The sequence below is a fragment of the Falco rusticolus genome, chromosome 7 (assembly GCF_015220075.1).
Source record: "Falco rusticolus isolate bFalRus1 chromosome 7, bFalRus1.pri, whole genome shotgun sequence".
In the NCBI taxonomy this organism is placed as follows: domain Eukaryota; kingdom Metazoa; phylum Chordata; class Aves; order Falconiformes; family Falconidae; genus Falco; species Falco rusticolus.
This window is the reverse complement of record NC_051193.1, coordinates 30,086,191-30,108,808: the sequence shown is the minus strand read 5'-3', so window position 1 is coordinate 30,108,808 and position 22,618 is coordinate 30,086,191. Positions and strand designations below refer to the sequence as shown.

At 43.9% G+C, this 22,618-nt stretch overlaps 1 protein-coding gene across 1 annotated transcript; it reads left to right on the top strand.

Moving 5' to 3' along the window:
- The first annotated feature begins 8,040 nt into the window (after positions 1–8,040).
- On the top strand, positions 8,041–22,080 carry PPP1R36 (protein phosphatase 1 regulatory subunit 36). The gene is given in 10 exon segments (XM_037393896.1): positions 8,041–8,234; positions 9,425–9,505; positions 10,207–10,328; positions 10,450–10,486; positions 10,488–10,511; positions 11,410–11,508; positions 15,313–15,456; positions 20,295–20,334; positions 21,604–21,800; positions 21,888–22,080. Coding segments are annotated over 10 exon segments (1,131 nt in total).
- Positions 22,081–22,618: the final 538 nt, after the last annotated feature.

Sequence of the window (22,618 nt, the reverse complement as noted above, 5' to 3'; positions counted from 1 at the left end):
ACTTCGTAGCACTTGTGTAACTACAGTGTTGACTTTTGATGGCTCCTTATATTTGCTGATCAAGTTTATATGGATAGTATTATTTCATATAGAGGAACACCCTTAGCATTAATACTGGAGAATTAATCACTCAAATTAAAACCCTTAAGCATCTTAGCACCTCACTCACGGTGCAGCCAGATGTGGGGCAATGCAAAGCAGTCGCTTCTGTGTGCGATGCAGGTTGGCCTGCAATTCCCCACTGTTGCTTTGCAGGGGAGAGGGAAGACCCAAAAAAGACAAAGCAAAAAGCATTACTAAAATAATGTGTGCCATGTGAGAGCCCTCAGAGGGAGCTGAGGACAGGAGAGCTATCTGAGGGCAACCCACTCAGGGGCTGGAAAGCTGAAACGTGCTTGGACAGGCAGCGTCCACCCAGCCGGCCGGGTGAGTCAGCCCCATGCCCTGCCGCCTCCGGAGCGTCTGTTTGAAGTTTTGCACAGAGAACTTAGCAGACAGGCTGCATCCCTGCTCATCACTTGTGATACCATCTTAAAGACAGGAATGAATATATCCCAGCAGCCTTCCTTTTATCTCTTGGGAGACACTGTGTAGAGCCCTGCAGGCTGGGCAGCCTTGCTCTTGGGAGCTGTCATTTATTTGAAAGGTTCTTCTTGAAGGTTTGGGGCATTGTGGGGCTTAGCCAAGGGGCGACAATTCTGAAGGAGAGTGACGGCTCAGGACTTTACCATAAATTTTGTCTTACCCATTGCAAGCCACTCCCACGCATACATGTGAGGAAGAGGAAGAAAAGGGGAAAATATTCAGGGAATTCACATTTCCAGTCTCGGCACTTATGTTCAACGCAAGGCATCATGTTAAAAAGCATGCACTCACACCCAGCATGCATACTTAATTTTAAAGTTCCTTTTTTCAGTCTTGTCAGTGCATTGCAATGTAATAGCATTTCAAGTTCTACTTATTTAAAGGGTGTTCCACATTCCTCCTCCTTTGCCCCATGCCTGGCATGAGTTTCCTTTACTGTGTCCCTTTAGAAAGTGCACAGTGGTCTAATCTCTGCCTACATCAGGGACACTGTACCTTGGCACATGGGAAATGAAACCAGCAAAGCATGTGGATGCTCTTAGAGAAGCAAAATTATGTTCTGTAGTTGTTCATCACAGGAAAGTTATCACCCCTCCCTACCCCACAGCGAAACAAGTTATGCTAGTAAAGCTTCTTTAGCACACCTATGTGGGTCAGGTATCACATCTCTCCGCCACTCTCATCCACATATTTATGCAGGCAGAAGCCTATGGCATAGACCTGCCTCTAGAGTAGATTTTGCTTGCAGCAGCATGGTGATTATATAGTTGGGCAGGCCAGCATTTCCAGATGCAACAACATATTTCACTTCCACATATGAAACAGCAGTATTAAAAACTCCTGATCCACCCTTGCATGACCCATTTGCCTTTACTCTCTCCTGCATCAGTAGGGTGGAGACACAGACGAGCTGGTTCCTCTTGTCGTCCCAACAGCAGCACCAGTCAGGAATTTTAGAGAGGGGATGAATTTCCCTCTAAAAGCCAACATGTTTTTGTAGTCTTTCTTTGAAGAAAATCAAGAGCAATATAGGAAATTTTTGTTCCTTTTCATTGCTGAAGATAACTCTTTCACATTCAGGAATTGGTTTTTGTGTGTTGGCCTGTGCAAAAGTTGACAGATTGCTGTTGCATCCTGGATCAAGAAGCGTGAGGTCATTCTTGCTCATGCTTAGGTAGCAGTTAGCAGCTCCTGTACCCTATCTGTTGGGGCAGTTCAAAATGTCACTGCTCCAAATGATTGCACATCAGCAGTTAAAAATCTATTTTGAATAGGAATAAGGAGACAAAAACACTTCCAGAAGTGCTAATGCTATGTATTTCAGGCAGGACTCTATAGAAAACTTGATGGGTTTAGGGGTTTTGATTGCCTTGCTATTCAGTGGCAAGCACCATGAAATATTTTCAGTCAATCCCTGTAAGAGCTGTTGCACAGTTGAACTGTCAGTCTAGCAATCACATGTCATAGCAGAAAGCAGCATTTCTTTTTGCCAGGCTGTATCTAAAACCGTAAACATGTTTCTTTTAAAACCACATTTGTTTCTCATTTGGCAGAGACTCCTTATTTTCCTGCTGCAGACCTCATTCACAACATGTTTGCAAACATACTAGCACAGCCTGGTTAAAGACTAAGCAAGTCCTTAGTCCTATCCCCAGCACTACAGGTGGAAGACAATTAAACTAAAAATTCTAATGAGCTAAAAAGTCTCTGTAATAAACGAAAAGCTGAAAGTAATGTTCTCTGCAATAGTTACCTTCAAATCTTACAGAATTGAAAAGAGAAGATCTTGTCTATAGTACTTCTATATTAAATCTTCACTCCCCGCCCCCCCCCCCCCCCCCCCCCCCCCAATTCTGTATCAGGAAAAGTTATTATATCCTACAGAAGAACTAGAAACTAGGCTATGACATTTTTGTTAAGATCCATAGATTTCTGAGCACCTCAGAGAATTAAAAAAATTGAAAATAACTGTTGGATATGAGGTACATTTAAATACTTCTTTCTTTCTGTTAGAGGCATGTTAATAACAAAAGGTTGGTTTTTAGGAGCACAAGGCAAATGCCTAGCTGCATGAAAATAGCTGACAACTGCTGATGTTCAATAATCTCATCTGATAAAACCATGCAAAGGGAGTAATTGCGTAAGGATTTCAGTAAAAGAATGCGCAGCTGGTTTTTCTGGCTTTCCAAAAGCAGCCTGTGTTCCTGTAAGCGGTGCTAGGCAATCATTGTCTCCCCATTTCCCTTGGACTTTTGATCTGGACTCAGTAGCTAGTTGTGCCTTTGCCTATCAAACACCTTTAGCCAGTTTGCCTCTGTGGATGTAGTTGCCACGCAATGTGGCAGGTAGCCAGGCCACAGGGCTTTGAATATGGGGCAAGGCTGGTGCTGGTGTCACAGGAAGATGAGGACATGATATGTCTCTAGAAGTTACAGTGCAGCTGTCTAACTGCTCTTTGATTCGGATGATTCAAGGAATGGGACTGAAATGCAGCAGTGTTGATATGCGAAAACAGTGCAAATTGCTGAAAACAGGGAATTAGGAGCTTCAATTTTGCACAAATCTGAAGTGAAAAACCACACTAGTGGTTCATAGTAGTATGCCTAAGGACATTATTTATTCCACTCATATAGCATGATTTTGTTTTTAATGGGCAGGCAGAAGTACTTGGCAGGCAAATGGCGTAGTCATGGACTAGGTATTGGCTACTGTGAAGATGAATTCTGCACTTGTGTGTCTAATACAAACAGTAGTGTGCACACACAGAGTCTAATATTCCCAGAGAAATCAGGGCTGACATTTAACTGCCCCTGGGAATAGAAGAGGAAATTAATACAGTGGGTATGGAAGACAGAGACTTGACACAGCAAGAAGAAACAAGAGGCAGAAAAAAGGTGAATGACTGGATGGTGAGTCAGTGATATTTTTGTTGCGTTTATGCATGTGTTTATTTTCTGGGTGTGATATCTGAATTAAACATTAGATATACCTAAAGAATGGATACATGTACATACTGTGGAGTGCTCTCAGCTACTGGGACGCACATGGACACACAAACACCACAAGGAACAACATTAAAAGAAGCCTATTAAAGCTGCAAGGTCAGTTGTTCAGAATCATGACGATCAGAGTAAGCCTATTTCTTGCTTTCTTTGCGCTTATGCCTCATAATCCAGTTTTTAATTACACAGTAACAGGTTTGTGTTTTTTTTTTTTTTTTTCTTCTGTAGGACACCTGCCTCAGTCAGCGCACACAACAGGCAGTGTATGCTCTAGGGAAGTAGTATTTCCCAGTTCAATATACACCTTATTTACTATGTGTTGTGCAGCTCCAGCTCTGGAGAAGAATTATTGCTTAGGATGTTGCCTGTGGAGCTCATCAACATTACATCCTGAGTGCTTCACAACATTAGCCATTTAGTTTTTACCACTGAGATGGCTATAATTTCCACAGAAAGAAGGTGATAAACAAATCAGGAAAAGCCAAATGCCATCTGTCTGTTATGGGGTTTTCCACTGGAAATGCCAAGGAGCTGTTTTTTTTCAGACAGCTTAATATTATACATTTCTTGGACTGTTAAAGTAAAGTTCCCATTGGCTTCGGTCACAACTGTGGATCCTGAGTCCGCATTTCAGACTTCCATGAAGCCGGGCTGTTGGCTTAGAAAGAAAAGAGCATGCAAATAATGGTCATTAGGGTTGAATGTGGGTTGGAGTGATTTGCCTGGCATTCTGTGACCCAAGCCCATGTGGAAATCAGTTTCCCACGTAGCCTTCAACAGCTTCAACCATTACGCCTTAATTTCACTTCTTGTAATCTTCTGGCTTGCTCATTTTGTAGCTTCCAACTCTTACAACACAATGCCAGGCTTTTAATTTTTTTTTCCAGACCGATACCCATTTGGGCCCTCAGCACAGATGGGATGTTTGGTGCTCACCTCTGTGGCCTGAGCTCATGAAGTACTTGGGCTGAACTGATCTCCAGCAAGCACTTGGTTAAGGGTAGTACAGTGCTGCATCTGAGTATCCCGTCTCCTGCCCTGGTAACTCAGTCAGTCTTGGGGTTCCCCCTAACACTGTTGCCTGTCCTGGCCCCTGTGCTGGGCCAGAGCTAATCCTGTCTCACTCTCCACACATTGCTTCCGGATTTGTCTTCATTTTCTCATCTGCTGCACTGATTCCTAGGCCTTCCCTGCCTGCCTAGCTGGCTCTGTCCTTAGCTGTCAGTCCTAGTCTTAACATTCACTGTTGTTCTCCCTGTAGGTAGTTCTCAGTCTTAGTTTCTCTACATCTTTCATCTGGGCTTTTTGTGCCAATTTTCTCCCAACTCTAGTGCAGCTGAAGGCTTGTCTCCCCTGCCTCCTGCGCCGTGAACGCCAGCACAGGTAGTGCTGAGTGTCTGCAACACATCCTTTACTTTTGCCAGTTCTTTTGGTACAACTTCTACTGGAGCCAAGATGGGTCAATGGTCTCCTGAGGCTGGTGACAGCCCCACTTTATAAAAATGAGCTGATGAGCCATCAGTTCCATACCTCCCCCTTTCCCCTTATGGAGACCCTATTTCTATAGTGCTGCCTGGCTACCATGGGTGAGATCTGAGGTCATTCCCAAACCTGCTTCTCTCATCCTCTTAAATATGTAACTTGGCTGCCAAGTCATGGATATGTACTTGGCAGCCTGCAATAGCAACTGGAAACACAACATACACAATATGATTGTCAAAAAAAAAAAAGAGTTGGGTGTAGAGAACAGAGCCAGAGCTGAATTTTCAGGCTGATTTGAGATTCTTGCTTAGCTATCCATGGACTGATTGTGTTTGCATGAATAAACCTTTAAAGAGTACCTACAGGAGAAAAGATGCAGTGTTTGGAAGGCTATGGATATGGGAGGAAGTTAGGGCCAGGTTGCTTTATGGACATTTTCTTTCCCCACATTGTGTTGTCCATTTGTTCTTCCATGTAGTCAGGAACATCTCAGTGTTGCTTCCAGGAATGTTTTCCCTAGTTAGAAACCATTGCAAAAATGAATGATGCCATTTTTAAGAGCTGAAAGCACAGGAAACATTCCTTCTGTCTTACTGAGCTGACCTGTCTAAAGTCTTAGGTCAGGTCTTTTAATCTCTTTAAATTACATAACTGGCCTAGTGTAGCTGTACTAGCAAAGTTTTCTCAGATTTGGGCTGGTTTTCACCTTCTAGCTGACCTGATCTCCTGAGAGGTGCCTTCTTCCCCTGTCCCCTTATCTTTATCTGCATCTCCACTGGCCCTTCTCGGATTCCACCATGAACTGATGTAAAATGCTAACTCAGCAGAAGGCTTCTAATTTATTTTTGCTGGATTACTTCTTTTACAGTTTAGGGAGCCGCCTTGCTGTGGGGACAGGGAAGATAAATAATCAACACAAAGGTGGGAAAACTTTGATGGGAGCAAGAATGCCTCTTCCATCAACAACTAGCTATTAGCTTAGCAACGAGGACGGGCTTAGCTGTAACATGAAACCTCACTCTTTGTGGGGACTTGACTTCTACTGGCAAGAAGTGCTTTTGTCAATATAACTTGTACCAATTTTGGGTGTGATCTAAGCGGTCCTGGTTATACATGACACTAATCCACTGCAAATGACTACTATGAGAGGTTATCCACTTGCAAAAGCAAATGCTTCACAGTATCCCAAAGATCAAAACCTCTTCCTCAGAATCATGCCTGCCTTAGCGTACAGGAATTATTTCCTTGGGCAACTTGCAAATCTTGAGCTGATTGCTCACCTATGGACCTAGGTCGTGTCACAGACTTGTGACCTGGTAGATACACTTTTAAGTCTTGTGAAGTCTGAAGCGAAAGTATGTTTAACATTCAGAGTGCTGAACAGACACTAATGCCCATAACAGAGGGACCAGGTGCAGCTGCCCTCGCTGCTGCCAGCCCTGGGCCAGGAACCAGGAAAACCTCTGCAGCTCCCAACCGTCAAAAACACAGTAAGCCCAAGTGAGTGCCTGCAGAGATGTTATTGTGTGGAAAGCACTGAATTTTCCTGCTTGGACTAAAATGTTACCTAGGGAAGGTTCTTAGCAAAGCTGGGAAGGAGCAGAGCACACAGATCATGAGTGCCAGTGCAGAGCCTGCTGAAAGGGGATTTATGTGCTGGGAGCTGCAGTTCCCAGGGGACAGCAGACTGTCACCAGCATACTGCTATAAACAGTGGCTGCCTTACCCCCTTCACTCCTGGATGTGCCCCAGCCAAGCACTATGCTATCTCTTAGTCTCCTCACCTTTCCCAGGACCATCTTGTTGCTGCTGCTTACATTTGCCTCTGCAGCAGGTCCTGGGACCCATGGGAGGTCCCATGGGCAGGGCAGGGACCTGTCCCACTGCCCCAGCCAGGGAGCAAGGTGGCTGGGAACACTCATTCAGCCATTTGTATTAGTGAGAAGCAGCTGAGATGTGTTTTGAAGACACATGAACTGTATTTTCTCCTTCCTGTGATGTGTTGGTAGGCCTTGCTATGCCATATTACCACCTTTTCTATTTTGCCTTCACGGCTTATAATCCCTTGTGTGTAACAAAAAGGTACAGCATTTGCATGGCCCTTTTCATCAGTGAGTTGTAAACCGGTATTAGAAAGCTGGAGCCGAAAACTAGAACAGACAAGTTGAAATAACCACTTTTTGTCAAAGGATTAGAGCCATGGTTTCCTAATATTCATCTCTGTGATCTAACCATTGCATAGGCTGCTGGCTGCTGACATGAAATTATTCCAGTGTCCCATATCCAGTGCTCTACTACCAAATTAAGTTGAGCAAGAGTTTGTGAGAGCCTTGTGGCTGGTTGGCTGTCTGGTACCTGGCAAAAAGTCACAGAAAGCCTTGAAGTTGCACTCGGTTTAAATTTATAGGCAGAAGGATTTCAGCAATAAGGGCAATTTTGCTTTAAAGGTGACCTGCAAATAGTAGTGAAGGGTTTGCAAGTCTCTTTCACTAATTAAGAAAGGACTAGTAGTTCTTATTTATTTCCAGGGATTTGTTTTTTGGTATGGATTTTTTAAAAATACATAGATACTGTAAAATGCTGTTACTAGTAGTTTTGTCCAGTATCCTCTGAATAGTTTAGCTGGTGTATATTTAAAGTTCTCAGGATATCAGGAAAGTGCATAATGTATTCCATTTTTAAACAAAGGTTTCCTTTCTCCTGATACTTAGTCACTACAATTACATAAATATTATTAAAAAAACCAAATAAAAGCCATATGTTGTTTAATGCGTGGCTCCATTTGATTTCTTAGTCTTTATTGATTCACTGGCAGTCAATCAATGTTCCTTAGCAAACTTTCAATTATTTATTCATAACTGAAAGACATAAAAAAGGACGGTTACACATTTTTCTTTCTTAGGCTGGCAACCTTTAATTTCAGACAACTTCTGTTCAAACAACAAACAAAACCTGGGTGAAAAGCAGCCTGATGAAAGATAGAAAGTGGGCCCATATCCACAGTGCTTGCATTATAAATTCTTTGTTAGGCTGAGAACTTGAGCATAGATTTATGACATGAACTTTCTATGCTGTTTTCTTGAAGACGATAAAACTAACTACAGGTGTGTGGTACTGGAAAGGTGATACAAACACAAAAAATTTTGCAAAAAAAAAAAGAATGATGTTTACCTTCAAATTATGCAGGTTTAGGCCTTCATACAGCAGTTCCAAGTAAGGTAAAATCAGAACCTAATATTGTTTTACCCAAATATCAACTGCAGGACAAATTCTTAATTATTTTTTTTTCAACTGAGACTGGAGCTCCTTAACTGCTGTTGTGTGGCATCCTGTTAATGGAGAAAATCAGAAATATGCATTTACTCCATACTGTTCTCAAGCTAAACCCACTACAGCGGGGTGGTGAAAGTGTGTGGTGAGTCCTGCCACGTCAGAAATGTGCACCATGCGCTGGGGCAGCAGTGCTGAACACGGGGGCCAAATGCCACCCCAGGTAATCTATAGGTGGAGGTCCACAGGGTGATGTTCCCTGTTGCTGGTGTTACATATGACCCTGTGCAATGGTGAGCACCAGAGGACTGTAGAACTTTGGGGAAACCGCAGCTCTGCAGGGAACAAAGTGCATGTAACTGTTCTTTGAATCTCTGTGGCAGCTGTGGATTAAGACTGTATCAAGCCATTGAAACCACTGGTGCAAAAAAACCCAACACTCAAACCATATCCCTGCTGCTGACTTCTCCAGTGCAGGGCAGGGAGCGTGGTGGAGCACGGCAGCAGTGGGTCAGCCACACGCTGCCTGTTGCTGCCTCCTGCCCTTCTGGGCATTTTCCAAGCCTTTGTCACAGTGGAGCCAGGCTGCTCATCTCTCTGCTGGTCACATGGCTACTGCAGGCACCTTTCATGGTCTGTGTCTCAGCAGCTCCGACCAACTTCTCTGTTGGGCTTGGGAACGCTGCTGACTCTGCCAGGTAGCTCTCCAGGGAGAGGTGTGAGCTCCCTGGTGACCTCTGCCTGTCTCTGCCCTCAATAATCCCCCCAAAAAGCTCTGGAATGGAACAGTTTACATTTAAAATCTTTCTAAAGCCACTTGAGACACTGCTTGAAAGGGTTTACCTGGTGCAGTGCGTATGGCAGCAGGAGACAGAGCAGGAGGACCTGAGGAAGTCCCTTTACTCTTTGCTTCTGTGTTCTTGAAAGCAATGTCTCATATTGACCTCACCACAACCCAGATGTTTTGTTTAGTGCCAATTAGAGGCCAAAATAGATACGCTTTTGTATCATGGGATATTGACCTCTTTGTACTGCTGCTAGTAACTGAAACTCATATTACTGCATGCTCATACTCTGTATTTCAGCTCCAGTCCCACAGCAAAGGAAAACTTGAAGGCAGGAAAAAATATTCACTTTCAGGAAATGCGTGTCGAGACATTAAAGAGGTTATTTCAATTTGACTAGCATAGCTGAAAAAAGAAACGAGATCATTTGGGTGGAAATATTTTCCTCCATTGTCTGAGGATCATGCCTGAACAAAGCATGTGAAACAGGAAGCCAGCTGTCATTTCAACAGGGTGGATGAGTGGTCTGAATGTAAAAACAGAGCCAGACATGCCTGGTGTTGAATGCTAGCTCAGGCACTAGCCTGCTATGACTTTGGTAAAGTCATTCAGCGTCTTTGTTGCTGTTTCCAGATCTCTCAGAACGAGGTAATAATTCTCATCTGCTCTAAAGAGTATTGTGAGGTAATTAATTCATCTGTGTAAGGCACTTCAAAGATTAAAGTATGATTATTATTATTATTAATTTTATAAATTCACAACATGGTATAGCTGACTTTCATCCATTACTTAAAATGTCTTTGATCTAAATAAAACCGTAGCAATTTATTATATTAGCAACTAAAAGAGCAACTTCAGACGCAACCTTAGAGGTGAAATGTCCTATTTCTCTCAACATCTCCAGCCTGTTTTGTGGTTATAATAGTTGAAAGTTAGTTCAGGATACCTGCCAAACACATTTCACTGCCTATCCCTTTGAAAGTGAGTGCAATGAAGAGAGTACATACCAGGTTGATAATCTTAATTCTTAAACTAGAATTAACTCTGTGTCCTTAAATGTTATGTATTGGGTGAACCACTAGCATCTTCCAAGATGACTGCAGTGCAATGCTCCCTGAAAGAAGGCTGGCTGACAAAGAAGGAAAATTGCATAGGCTGTCCAAGTGGGTACAGCATGAATATGAGGTGTTGGATGATGTCAAATGTGAGTAATTGCTCATGTTTCATATCAGCAAGGCATCACCCATGTGAGTTAGAAAGCTATTACTACTAACACTAGCAATTTTTTGTATAAAATATTTGTTTTCTCCTCTGTATATTTTCAGGTGCTGCTTTGCTTTTGAAAGAAGCAAATGAGTCACATGTTATCATTTGCAGCAGTTATGAGGTATGTCATTTAGAGTTTGTTTTGAGAATTAGGTACATGTAGATGGTAGCAGAGGGACCAGGGTGTATGAGAAGTAGAATATGAAACATCAGAGGTTTAAAATCTCTCATCTGTGAGGTTCAGTGGGAAATAATACCAAATAGATGCTGTCCTCGACACGTGTGGAGAAATAATCCTATCATCTGTTTGAAAGCCTTCCACTCTGTTACCTAAAGGAAGCCAAGAACTTGGGCCTAAAAATCCAAAGGTTGTTACCTATTTTACTCAAAATTAAATTCCACGTTAGCCAGCGCATCTGCAGCACTGGGTGCACCAGTAATGCTAACGTGACTGGAAATCTGGGCTGCCTTCCTGTGCTACTGCTATTCCTGTCAGAGCTACAGGGCTCTTTATTTGTACTGTCACTTCTCAGCAGTACTTCTCTATAGGCTAAAAGTGAGGAGGCAGTAGGTGGAGCATTATATCTCAGAGGCATATCCCTGAGATCACCAGGGCCATACGGCGGCTGCATTGCCTTTTAGACCTTGTTGAGCCTTTGCCATGCTGTCTTTTCAGAAGGGGAGAGGTGTCTGAGTTGTCCCCCTTTTCCTTTGAATGTGAATGCCACTCTTCTAGTATGTTCAGTGCAGAAAACATGCTTCTTGGAATTATGTCTGGTAATATTCAATTCAATCTACTCCTCAGTGTGTTTATTGGACTCTGTTAGTAATTCTCTAAAAGCCTTCAAAGTCTTAGTGTAGGGTGGAGTGCTTGCTACGAATAGGTCTCAGCCATACAGCTAGTATTCGGTGTAATGCAGGCCCTTGAGCAGAGACTTTGTTCTTTTTCATAATGGTGTGGTGGTGTCTATATCTGTAAATCCATAGACTTCACAGTGATCTTTCTAACTTCCATTTAGGAATGAGAAACTAGATGAGTTCCTCATGGCCTTGCTCTTCTACCTATCTTTTTACCTGGAAAAAATTGCCATGGAAAAGAAATGCAGGTCCTTAATTTCGTGAGTACATGACTTTAGGGGTGGAAGTACACAGAGCTTCCCCAGAAAATGTGGAATCACAGGGCAGTCTTTCATGTCAGAATTAGCGAGAGTCTCCTTAGAGATTCTCTAAGGAGAAAAACCCCTTGGGTCTCACCGTTTGTGTCTCCTGTCCCCTTGTCCTCTGTGCTCTACAGGACATACGGTCCTCTGAATATGTAGAAAGATGGATTGTCTGGGAGGGTTTGAACCCCGCTTTTCCCTATCCTTGCCCTTAGCAGCATGCACTGTTGTTAACATGGCATAGATCCCTGTAGTCTCCCTTTCAAGATGCTGGCTGTATCCAGTCCTGCTGCAATGGGGTCACCAAACAATTTGGCTCCGTAAGGTAATGCTGCAATTTGAATAAATCATTAGTACTACCACAAATGTTAAATCTATGTGAGTGCTCTGACTGAATTACCATCCCTTAATGCCATTTTCCAGTAATAACATTAGCATCCAGTCATTGCTGCTTGCAATACGGAGCAGCAAATAGTTGCGGCTCAGTCTGCTGGTTGTTAATTTGTGCTGTGGGTCACGCTGCTTTAAGACTTCGTTTCTAGGTGCTAGAAACATGTTACAACATGAGGAATATATGCTAGGAAAGCAGTTCCCAAGTAAGGGTGTGTGACCATGCTTGCTGCCTTGCAGAGTGGAAGTTGAGATGCCAGGGGAAGAGTTTAGGAGCTGCTGTGTTAGAGGGTTATACGCCTCGGGAGAGAGCATTGCAGAGTTACAAACCACGATTGCAAGAAACTTCAATGATTTTCTGGAGCCTATAATAGTCTCTAAGAATTGATTAACCATTTTCTTAAAACACTTAGTGATTACTTACTTCACAGTTTATGAAGCCTTGATATAAAGTGGGGCTGAGTGGATTGAAGAAAAGACTGCTGGAGGATTGCTGGCCTTAAGGAATTGATTTGTTTTACATCCATAGATTGACAGGTGTTTCTTTCATTGTGCAAGGAATAATTCATAAATAAAGAAAACCATCAGCATAGTTTCATACACAAAGGTCAGATGCAGTTGAGGTGCTCTGAGCTGCAATTTGTGAAATGATCCGCTCATTCTTAGCTGGTAAAGGACAAGAAGGCCCCTCCATGGGTCATGACACCTCAGTGTGGCTCATAACATCTAGTGATGTGGCAAATACAGAAACAGACTGAAACAAAGAGGAGTTGGGACCTATTGCAATATAGGATTATGTTTCCTGGATCAAGGGGGCTCTGGTTAGTAGGTATCAGCTATAAGCACTGGATAAATCCTGCCCGGAGAGACATATCAGTGTGCTCTGGCATGCAGTGCTCCCAGAATGAATCCTGCCTTTTGGTGGGAAACATATGCTGATTTACCACTTCTACAATACTGTTTCATTTAGATTCATTACATCCCCTGAAGGGAAGTGGCTTGGTTGTCAGGATAACCTGCATGCAGTGTTAACATCAGAGAAGCTTAAAGAAGAGACACCATGCAGAAGCAGGAATTCAGGGTATTGATCTACTGAAGAATAAATAAAAGGAAGGGAAATAAAATGACAAAAGGCAATTTTAGGTCCTATTTAATGTTGAAGTTCATCCTTAATTGTTTTAGCATCTTAGCTGACTTGGAGGAGCCAGGAGGTATTAATCACAGTGTGAAGAGCTTTCAGATACTGCATCTTCTTTCCATGTTCAAGACCTCCCATTTCATCTATTATCCACCTGGTCTAATTCTGAACTTGGTATGTGCTGTATTTCATGCCAAATGTAGCAGGGACTGTCTTTTCCCTCCTGTGGAGCAAAGTTCTAGAATGGTCTTCCACTAGGAAGTAGTGGGGGCAGCCAAGAAAACTACTTTGTTTCTGAAGGTGGAGTTCTGTGAGCTTGTGAAAGGGATTTTATAACTACATAATAGAATCATAATGACATAAAATTACACTTGTGATAAGAATCCTTAGGTCTGTGATATGTTTACATATTTGAGAGAATGTGAAAGAAGACTGCATAGCCATTTATTTTCCTATATCTATCTGACATAAATCCCACGCTCAGGGCTGTTGCTGGTGACCTGCTCAGGAAGAAAACTCCCTCCCCCTTCCTCCAAGATATAATTTAGGTTCAGAGGCTTTTTTGCTTTCCTCTGTAGTACTGGCTATGTGCCACGAGTAGAGACAGGCTGGAGGCAAGACACGCCTGTACCATTTCATGTTTCTTGTTAGTAATACCTATAATTTGCTCCCAGTTAAACTGGAGACAGGGCTTGTGACCTGCCTAGTCCTTTATCAGCCTCATGTTCCCACATGATAGTCACATCCAACAGCTGTGCAGTCCCTGAGCTGCTATTCTCGTAGACCCTGTGTGATAACCCGGTAACACAGCGCTGGTTATTCCTGCTCCTAGTTTGTGTGTTTTGGGGTTCCTGCCATTTGGGCTGCCTATGAGAGATGCCTAACTCATCTTTTGGGCCTCCTTTTGTCCACAGGGAGCCAGGCCTGAGTAGCTCCTCAACTGTCTTGAACCTAGACCATGTAGAAGCATCAGTGTCCACAGTGCCTCAAGAGAAGACCTAAGACCATCCTACCTTCAGAAGTCATTGCTTCTGTGCATTAAACTTCCTTTGGAAAAGAAAGTATTGGAAGGGGTTCCTGTCAGAGAAGGTCAGGATTAATCTGGACATCTTTGACTTTTTACGCCTTTGTCTTTTGTTGATGTCATGCTGATTCTTTGTAAATCCAAGCCTGAGGCTCTTCTGGCATTTTCGAGGTTCAGAAAGATCTTGTAACTAACTTCAAAAACAACCAAACAGTTTTCCAAAACAGTGGGCATGAGGCATTCCCCCACTGGAGACAGCTTGGGAGTATTCACCTCTGAAATATGTGACTCTAAGAGCAAAAACTCACTAGCAGTGGATGAGACATGAATGGAAAAAGGGCTATTATTTCTGTCCTGCATTTTCTTTCCCCTTTATTTTCTGTTTCTGCTTCCATCCCTTTCATGTCTTTTGGGGAAAATCAGCTGAATTTTATTAGCAATTATCCTTGAGAAGCATAGAGTAATTGTCCTAATTTATTAAAGGTGGGTTGTGTAGGAAGCTTTAGGGCCGGAGGCCATCAGGGATAGGACAGATAAAACCAGCTCTCCTGAGCGTGAAAGGAGGCTGGTAACTTTGAGGCCGACAGCACTCCCAGGCCCTGGCAGACAGCCGGGTGGATTACAGGGGAAGCAGAGGAAATAGAAAACCCTTTGGTTTGGCATTTCCTTAGTGTTTGATCTGAGCTGGTTTAAAATACAGGCTTGCGGTGGCAGCCGTTCTTGTTTAGAGGCGGTCCCACAAGCACCTCGTGTGCCTTTTTGCAGAGGAGTAAGTGCTGCCTCTGAGTGAGCCAGACCTGCAGCTCCAGGCCGCCCCAGGACAGAGCCTGCGCCTGGAGATGTTTAAATGCACCTCCAGGGCTCTCATGCAGGCTGCAGAAAGGGCTCACAAGTATGCAGGATCAAAGATGGCAATCTGATGGGCTGTGGGCATGCAGCTTACAGCTGTGTGGGGCAAGAGAGGCTGTCTGGGCCCAGGCCCTGCGGCCCCACCAGTGCTGCCGAGCTGCGCTGGAAGTGCCTCAGCCCGGCTGGGCTGCGGAGGGTCCCCTGACAGCGGTGCCACCCAGCATGGTGGTTTGTGTGCCTGAACACAATTTTGTAATCAGTAACACAAAAATTGTGTTACTTCTCAGGAACAGCCAGTCTTCCTAGCATCCCTTCTGTCCAGAACACCTTTCCTAAACTTTTTTTCCCATTTTGTTTTAAGCAAGACTATGATATTTTTAGAGAAGAAAGACATGGATGATGTGCTGGCGAAGTTAGGGTGGCCAGGGTTCACCTTGCCAGGGTGTACCTGTGACTGTGTCCTCAGGTGAGGCATGGCACAGCAGCACCACAGGCCTGGTGGAGAGTAAGCCCGTTCCTTCTGGGGACTCTTGCTATGTCAAGGGCTACGGCAGCCAGGGCCAAAGCCTCTGCCAGGTGGCACAAGTGAAGGCCCAGGGTAATAAACGTCTGGTGAACCAAGGAGCCAGGCAGGGCTCAGGGACCTGAGACAGAGAAGTGTCTCAGAGTGCCCTGATCTCCCTGCAGCTCTATCTCATCTCATAACCGACTCCAAAAGTGCTTCTGGTGAGCTGTTGCCAGCTGACTTGGGCACAATGAGTTGCAGCAGAGCTCTGGATACCAGACTGGAAAGCTCTGGTACGTGGAGGCCTTGCTAGATACACAGAGCAAGAAACTTTAACGGGTTCAACATGAAAGTCAGCAGGGCAAAAATCAGTGCCAGCCATGGATCTCACCCCTGCCACTTCCACTTAACTAAATCTTGAAAGCAGATGTTACGTACCTATTGCTTGCCACTGATCCCTGCATAAATTTTCTGTTATGCCAAGTCTGAGATAGCGTAAGACTAGGTCAGCAAGTGAAGGAGACCATCTTCCCAATGGCCAACAAGTGAAGGGGGTAGAGACAAGAAGAGGTCTGCTTGGGCATTGGAAGAGGAGGACTCCTACCTCTGAGCAGGGAAGATGGTGCATGTTTTTTTTCAGAGTGGTGGAGACCAACTGCTCTTTAAATGCAATGCTCCCAGCAATGAACTGAAAGGGGAGAAAGACTCATAGTGGGAATTTAAAAAGAAACTGATGAAGGCAGGAGAGGATGGGAGAGTGAAAAGGCAGAGAAACCAAGGGAATGATGAGGACAAGAAAAGGGGAGTTTAAACAGAGGTGAGGGTGCTGTATTTTAACCCTAGCTGGCAACTAAGCACCACAAAAAATGGTCAGTGGATGGAGAGACATCATGCACTGTGCTAGTGTTAGGGACTCTTTCCTCAGCCATGTATGTTCCTGCACAATGTTTCGTTTTCCTGGCAGTCCCCACCCAGCACCTCAGTCCCATGGGATCTTCTCAGAATGGTATCAGGCATTTTTTTCAGTCACTCGGTGTGAAACTGCTGCCAGTCCCCCAGAGGAGTCACAAACATTCACCTGCCTTCCTGCAACACATCTCCAGGTAACCTTGCTCCTGTCTGGGGTGGGGCAACCTTGGTTTCCTTCTAATTAAGAGGAGAAGGTAACCTGTGAAATGATGGAGTTAAAAGGGAGCTGAAATTGCTGTCCCAACAGGGCTTTCATTTTAGCATGCCCCATGCCACAAGGTGCTGGACCTTGAGAATTAGGAATGTGTTCCTTCTGCATCCTGGCACACAGGCATTTCACTGAGCACTCCTGGGAGCAGCTTTCTCTGCCAAATCCCTGCTCCCAGATTCCTGCTGAGCAGAGGCATCCTCTTAACTTTCTTGCTGGTTGGACAGGGAGGGTCACGACAGCATTTCATTATTTCTATTGGGTGGCCTAATGTCTGCACTTAATGAGACTTGGAGGAACTTATAGTAGAAAGTAACTTGAATCCAAGAACTGGATGCAGCTGGATTAAAGATTAAACAACCTGTTGTATACCCAGCTAGTTAGCTCTACTGTCTCTTCACTCACTTGTATTGTCTGGTGGGTGGAATGTGCAGGGCTGAGGGGAGCAAGAGGTCTTGCAGCCAAAAATCTCCAGCATGGGAGTGAGAGCAGAGAGCTGAAAAAAGAAACTGTGTTCTTTAATATTTCCATTACAGTGGGGGTCAGAGGCTGGCTCTGGGTTGGGATGGTGTCCAGGCTGTGAAAACACAAAGGCCAGGTTGGATGGGGCTTGGACCAACCAAGTGGTCTAGTGGAAGGTGTACCTGCCCAGGGCAGGGGGTTGGAACTAGATGATTTTTAAGGTCCCTTCCAACCCAAACCATGCTATGATTTTATGAAAGACTAGAAAAGAGCTGTGCCTTAAAGCCTTCATGATGTAAGGTGCTGTATGAAGAAAGACCTCACGGAGTTACTCATAGCAGGGTGGCGGTAGCTGACTACAGCTGACTTCAGAGTTAGGCTAATGCTGAGCATGTTATAGTATAGGGCACTTCCCATACCATACTGCAATTATATAAATATAATCTTTTCCAGGCTGACTCAGTTTAACCTTAAATGTTATCTGGATCCTCCCAGACCATTATATGAACTGCTAAATACAAGAGCTACGGGACAGAACTGTTTAACACTCTTGATTCTAAAAGATGGTTAGGAATTTTTTGAGCGCACATGGTTTTGGATGGGAAAGATCCATCATCAAAATGGAAACTGTGGGGAAGGTTACTTTTGATGAGTTTTTTTTAACCTGCAAAATGTTTAGATTAAAGAGCTGAGAAACTACACATAATGTACCACCCCCAGTTTTACTATATTTTCTTACAAACCAACTATGGGTTCATGATGGTGTTGAAGCTTTTGCTTTTCACTCTAATTCACCATAGCAACATTTTAATGAAATCTTATACTATGTTGGTAAACTGCTTTCCCAGCCAAATCTGCCAAATGTCTATGTGTTCATATGAAATGATTGATTTTTCATGTAAAGTTTTTTTCTGAAATTTTAAAAAGGGAGGCTTAGGTGGAGAACATCTTCATCTTAACAATTTACATGATTTGTAAAATGCAGCATTAAAATCCTATCTTGATACTGTCCCAGACTGGAATTTGAGAGAGTTCTTCCAGACCTGTTATTTGTGTATGTCAGAATTAGTCCTTTTGTGCCTCCAACGCTGAGGAAGGAATAGGTGTGTCTGGCTTTCTCCTTTTAAGTTGATGGGGATTGTGCAACCTTTTGTGGTGCCAGTTTCCTTATGGGCATTTGTCATAATGGGAAAAATACAGAGAGTTCTCAAAGCCTCTCATCAATGGCACAAACACAGTCGAGCCAGCCCTTACTGATCTTGAAGCTAGCTTGATCCATGGGCAATTAGAGTCACAGCTGCAGTAGAGGGAGCTGCTAAATGTCACAGGAAGCATTTCTTCACCGTGTGCCCCTGTGCACAGCAGTAGTTCTTGTCTGAAGCTGCTATCAACTTGCATCCAAACCCCACGCTTACTGCACGGTTTGCCCTCGGCTGTGCTGTCCCCTTTTATGCATGAACTCATCCTGTCCCACTCAGAGCCCTAAGAAATCAATATTACTACATTACTAGAAGGTATGATGCTTTTTGCTCACTCTTTCACATTTCTTACAAGTCCTGTCCTGAAGCTTCTTGCAAGTTTGATGTTTTCCCAACCCTTTCTGTATTTTCCTAGGTAATTAGCAACTGTGCCCTGGACGTGGGAGGTGCCTCCTAGTTCAACACTTATTTTAGGAAACTTTACTTCAAGCAGGTCTCTTAGCTTAATACCTCACCTCAGGGAAGAAAGCACTTGGAGAAAGAAAGGTAGAGACCCCCAGCCTTACTCTAATTATTAGCATAGTTTTCTGTTGCTGGCCTGTACATGGATATAGTTTAGTGGTGGACTTGCCAGTCCTGGGTTAACAGTTGGACTTGATGATCTTAAAGGTCTTTTCCAACCTAAATGATGCTATGATTCTATACGTAAGTTTATCTGCTAAACTAGGGACTAGTTCTAAGACTCTGCATGAGCCATATAATGTTGAAAGGTGAAGCTGAGGTCACTTTAGGTTTCTCCACTCTGGTACTCTGAATGAAGACAGAATACTGTGCTTTACCAGAAATCATAAGGAATCAAAAGCTTCAGAGTTGTTCTGGGAGTTCTGCTTTGGCAAATGGCCGTGCCAAACTTGCACAGTCAAGGTTTTTTCCCTTGCACAATATATGACGTTTCAGCAGGATTATGGCTGGTGGGAGCCAGGTAGGGAGATACATGGTCTTCTTGATCAAAAAATCAATAAATTAAAGTCAGCAGTTGGCAAATAGAGCGATAGGGCTAAAAGGTTTTATCTTCATGCTCTGCTCTGCATTGACATTTCTGGGGTCGTGACAGCTGGGGATACCCTAGATGTGTGGAACACTTGATGTTACCAGGAAGATAAGGGACACATCAGGAGTTGGTGAGCTGATGCAGAGACAGGCTTCCCTGTACATCTGGCAGGACCAAGCCAGATCTGTGGGGATCTGTAGGCTAGCAGGGAAAATTTGCTTTCATTTCCATCAAGGTGAGTTGTGCCATTTCCAAGAGAACTGAGTGGCTGCTGGGATGTGTTCGTCACCCTCTGCTTTAATGGCCATTTCCATGATAGACAGTAATTTGGCTTTGTGTGAGAATCCCCAGGCTGAAGTGGGTGGCAAGAGCATCTCTCAGGCTTCCACTGGGCAAATTGCTGCTGCTTAAACAAAGGCCTTTTGTCATTCTTGGGCCTGTTTTACATTTCTTCTTGGAGATACATCAGGCATCTCCTTCCTGGTTTTCAAGTTTATTGTCTCAGCATTGCCCTGGCTTTGTGCCCTCGGTAACTCTGCTTGTTGCTTTTCCAGTGATGTCAGGAGGAGAATTTTTTATTGACTTCAGTGGGAACTGGGTTAGATCAGTGCTGACCACTTTTGAGAGGCCCATGCAGAGAGCTCAGTCTAGATAACATAGCAGGGGAACCTCACCCACTCATCACATTCAGCTTTGTTCTCTGTCAGATTTAATTGACGGAGCCATACAATATTTTGCATTTTCTCCTTCTGAGGCAATGCAGAAGTCCTGCCTTTCTCTTGGACAGTGGGTCTCCACATGCTGGTAATGAGGATCGACCAGCAACAACTTTATTGCCTTGGTGAAATGCCAGCTTGGCATAGCCCCATGACTCATATTCAATGCTCTGTTCAGAGAACTGAAAGGATGACTGCTGCTATTAATTTTGTGCTCTTGTTCACTGCCTTAGGAGAAAAACAATGTTGCAGAAAGATCAGAACTTCTTTGAGGTAAGAAAGACGCAAAGATAAATGGAGAGTGTGACTGAGTGTCAGCCCAGAGCCTGTCCCACATCCAAATCCTTTGCTTTTCAGTTCCCCCCGTAGTTTACTTGTAGGGCAGAACGCCTAGAATAAAGCTTTACCTCTAGGGCCTGGATGTCCCTGTAAAATACTATCTCTTTGCCCTTCACCCCAAGCCTTTTTCCCTTGAGCCCTCAGCTGAGGGGTTTCAGTCTCTCTGTGGCTCTTGGACCCCAGGCAGTTCCCACCACAGCCTGAGGTCCCTCTGGGAAGGCTGGTCTGTAGGTTTCTTTTCATGATCGGCCTCAGTTTCATCTCTGTAGGTAAGAAATTTTACAACCTTCTTTTATTTCTGTTGCCCTTGGCGACATTTCTAGATGCCAATAAGCTATTCTGGCCTGCCACATACAGGTCCATCAGCTATTTATGAGACTCAGCTATGTAGCAGGGATTCAGCAAATTAATACAAAACAGCTGGGCCCAAATTATGCTTTGTAATTCATAAACTAGGAAGCCTTTCCTTAAAATAAGGGGTCTGTGGATTGAATTCCAAGGATGCACAGCAGTCCCAACAATGCCATCTTTTCAAGAACAGGCTTAGCAGAGATTTCATTTATTGAGAGTTGATTCAGCTTGTGCCAGGGATCACAAATGTTAAATAGGAGTGAAGAGCTAGATTTTGGTTTTTTAATCAGCAAGCAGACATGCGGAGGTGAGAGGCAATGAGTTCATTTTTGGTAGCAATATTTTCTGTGGTTGTACTGTCATCACTGAGGGTGGGGATCATCTTGTCTGCCTGCAGCAGCCCAGACAGTAGCTGTCCAGTCAGACCATGCCCTTGGGCTGCCTTGACAGCCAGTGCAGAAAAGAGCAGCTCAGCCAGAGGGTGAATTGCTGCCTCTTGAGATAGGTGTGTGTGAGAGGACCCCCCCCAGAATGACTCACCATCAGTCTCTTTCCATTGATTATTGAGGGAATCTGGGTGGTGATCTCAGCGTATCTCCTCAGTTTCTAGCAGCAAGACTAAGCCAAATTGGTCAGAGTTGAGCAAGATGAAATCCATCTGAGCTAACTCCATTTCTAGCCTCATCTGTCTGCACACCTTTAAAAAAACGGTTTAAAATCTTCACTGATGCACGCATGGTGAAGTTTGATGCCAAATGGCATTTTAATGGAGTGACACCAACCTGCACTCTGGGATGCAGCAGGACTCTGGGCCTTTTCCCAGTAAAAAGGGGACCTGTGTTTTCAGTTTAGGGCCTCTACAACTTCTGCAGCTATGTGGCTTGTCTTGTGTTCAAACAGAGGCACTTCCAAGTGATTCAGGAAGAAATTGGCAGGCTTCTTTGCTCTGACGTGTTCAATCCTGCCTTAAGAGACAGGAACAATGCTGACTTGCAGAAACCAGGAGAGTGGACTGCTAATACAAATACAGTGTGTTTGCCATATCTGAGGCACACGTTTGACACATTGGTGAGTCCTTAGGAAACCTGATCTGTCCGAATACACTGAGGTAACACCTGCATTTGTTTTCCACCAAGAAAAGTCCATGCCAAGCATCCTTCCATAAACAGCATGGTTCACCAGCGCTCACCAGTGCTCAGCACACTGCTGCCCTCACTGAAGGACAGTGCTCAGTACCTCTCCTAGAACCACTGCTGTTGGGGCAGAAACCCTCGACCTGGCATATGTGATGGCCTGCTGGACTTCTCAGAATCATTCACTACCAAGTAAGGGGCTGTTCCTTTGCCTAAATAAATTTGGTAGTGCTATGAGGAAGGATGTCCAACAGCTAGCTCTTCCTCACTGGGAGAGGGGCCATTGGACTCAGGATTTGGCCTGACTTATGAGACTTAGAAAGGAACAGGAGAGTATGTCCTGAGAGAGCCTGGAACTTGCAGAGGTGATACTCTTGGTTAACTGATGGCAAAGCAGCTACTGTCCATCACAGTGCTTTGTTTAAACTCAAAAGTTTTCTGGGGAAAGGAACTATGCTTTAAAATAAATTTTAACATAAGTTAATCAAACCCTCTCAAAATCAAAATAGGATGTTTATTTTTTCTCCCCTCTCATGATTCATTCTGATTTCTTACTTCTTGACTTTTAATTTTTTAATAGTGTTCTGATCAGATATTACTGATGTACTTTATTCCAAAAAACCTGATTTTATTAACTACATTGTACTTTTAAAATATAATTTTGATTATAATAGAAATAGAACCTTTTCTTCTGATTCATGATAAAACCAAAATCTTTCAAGCCTGGGTATACC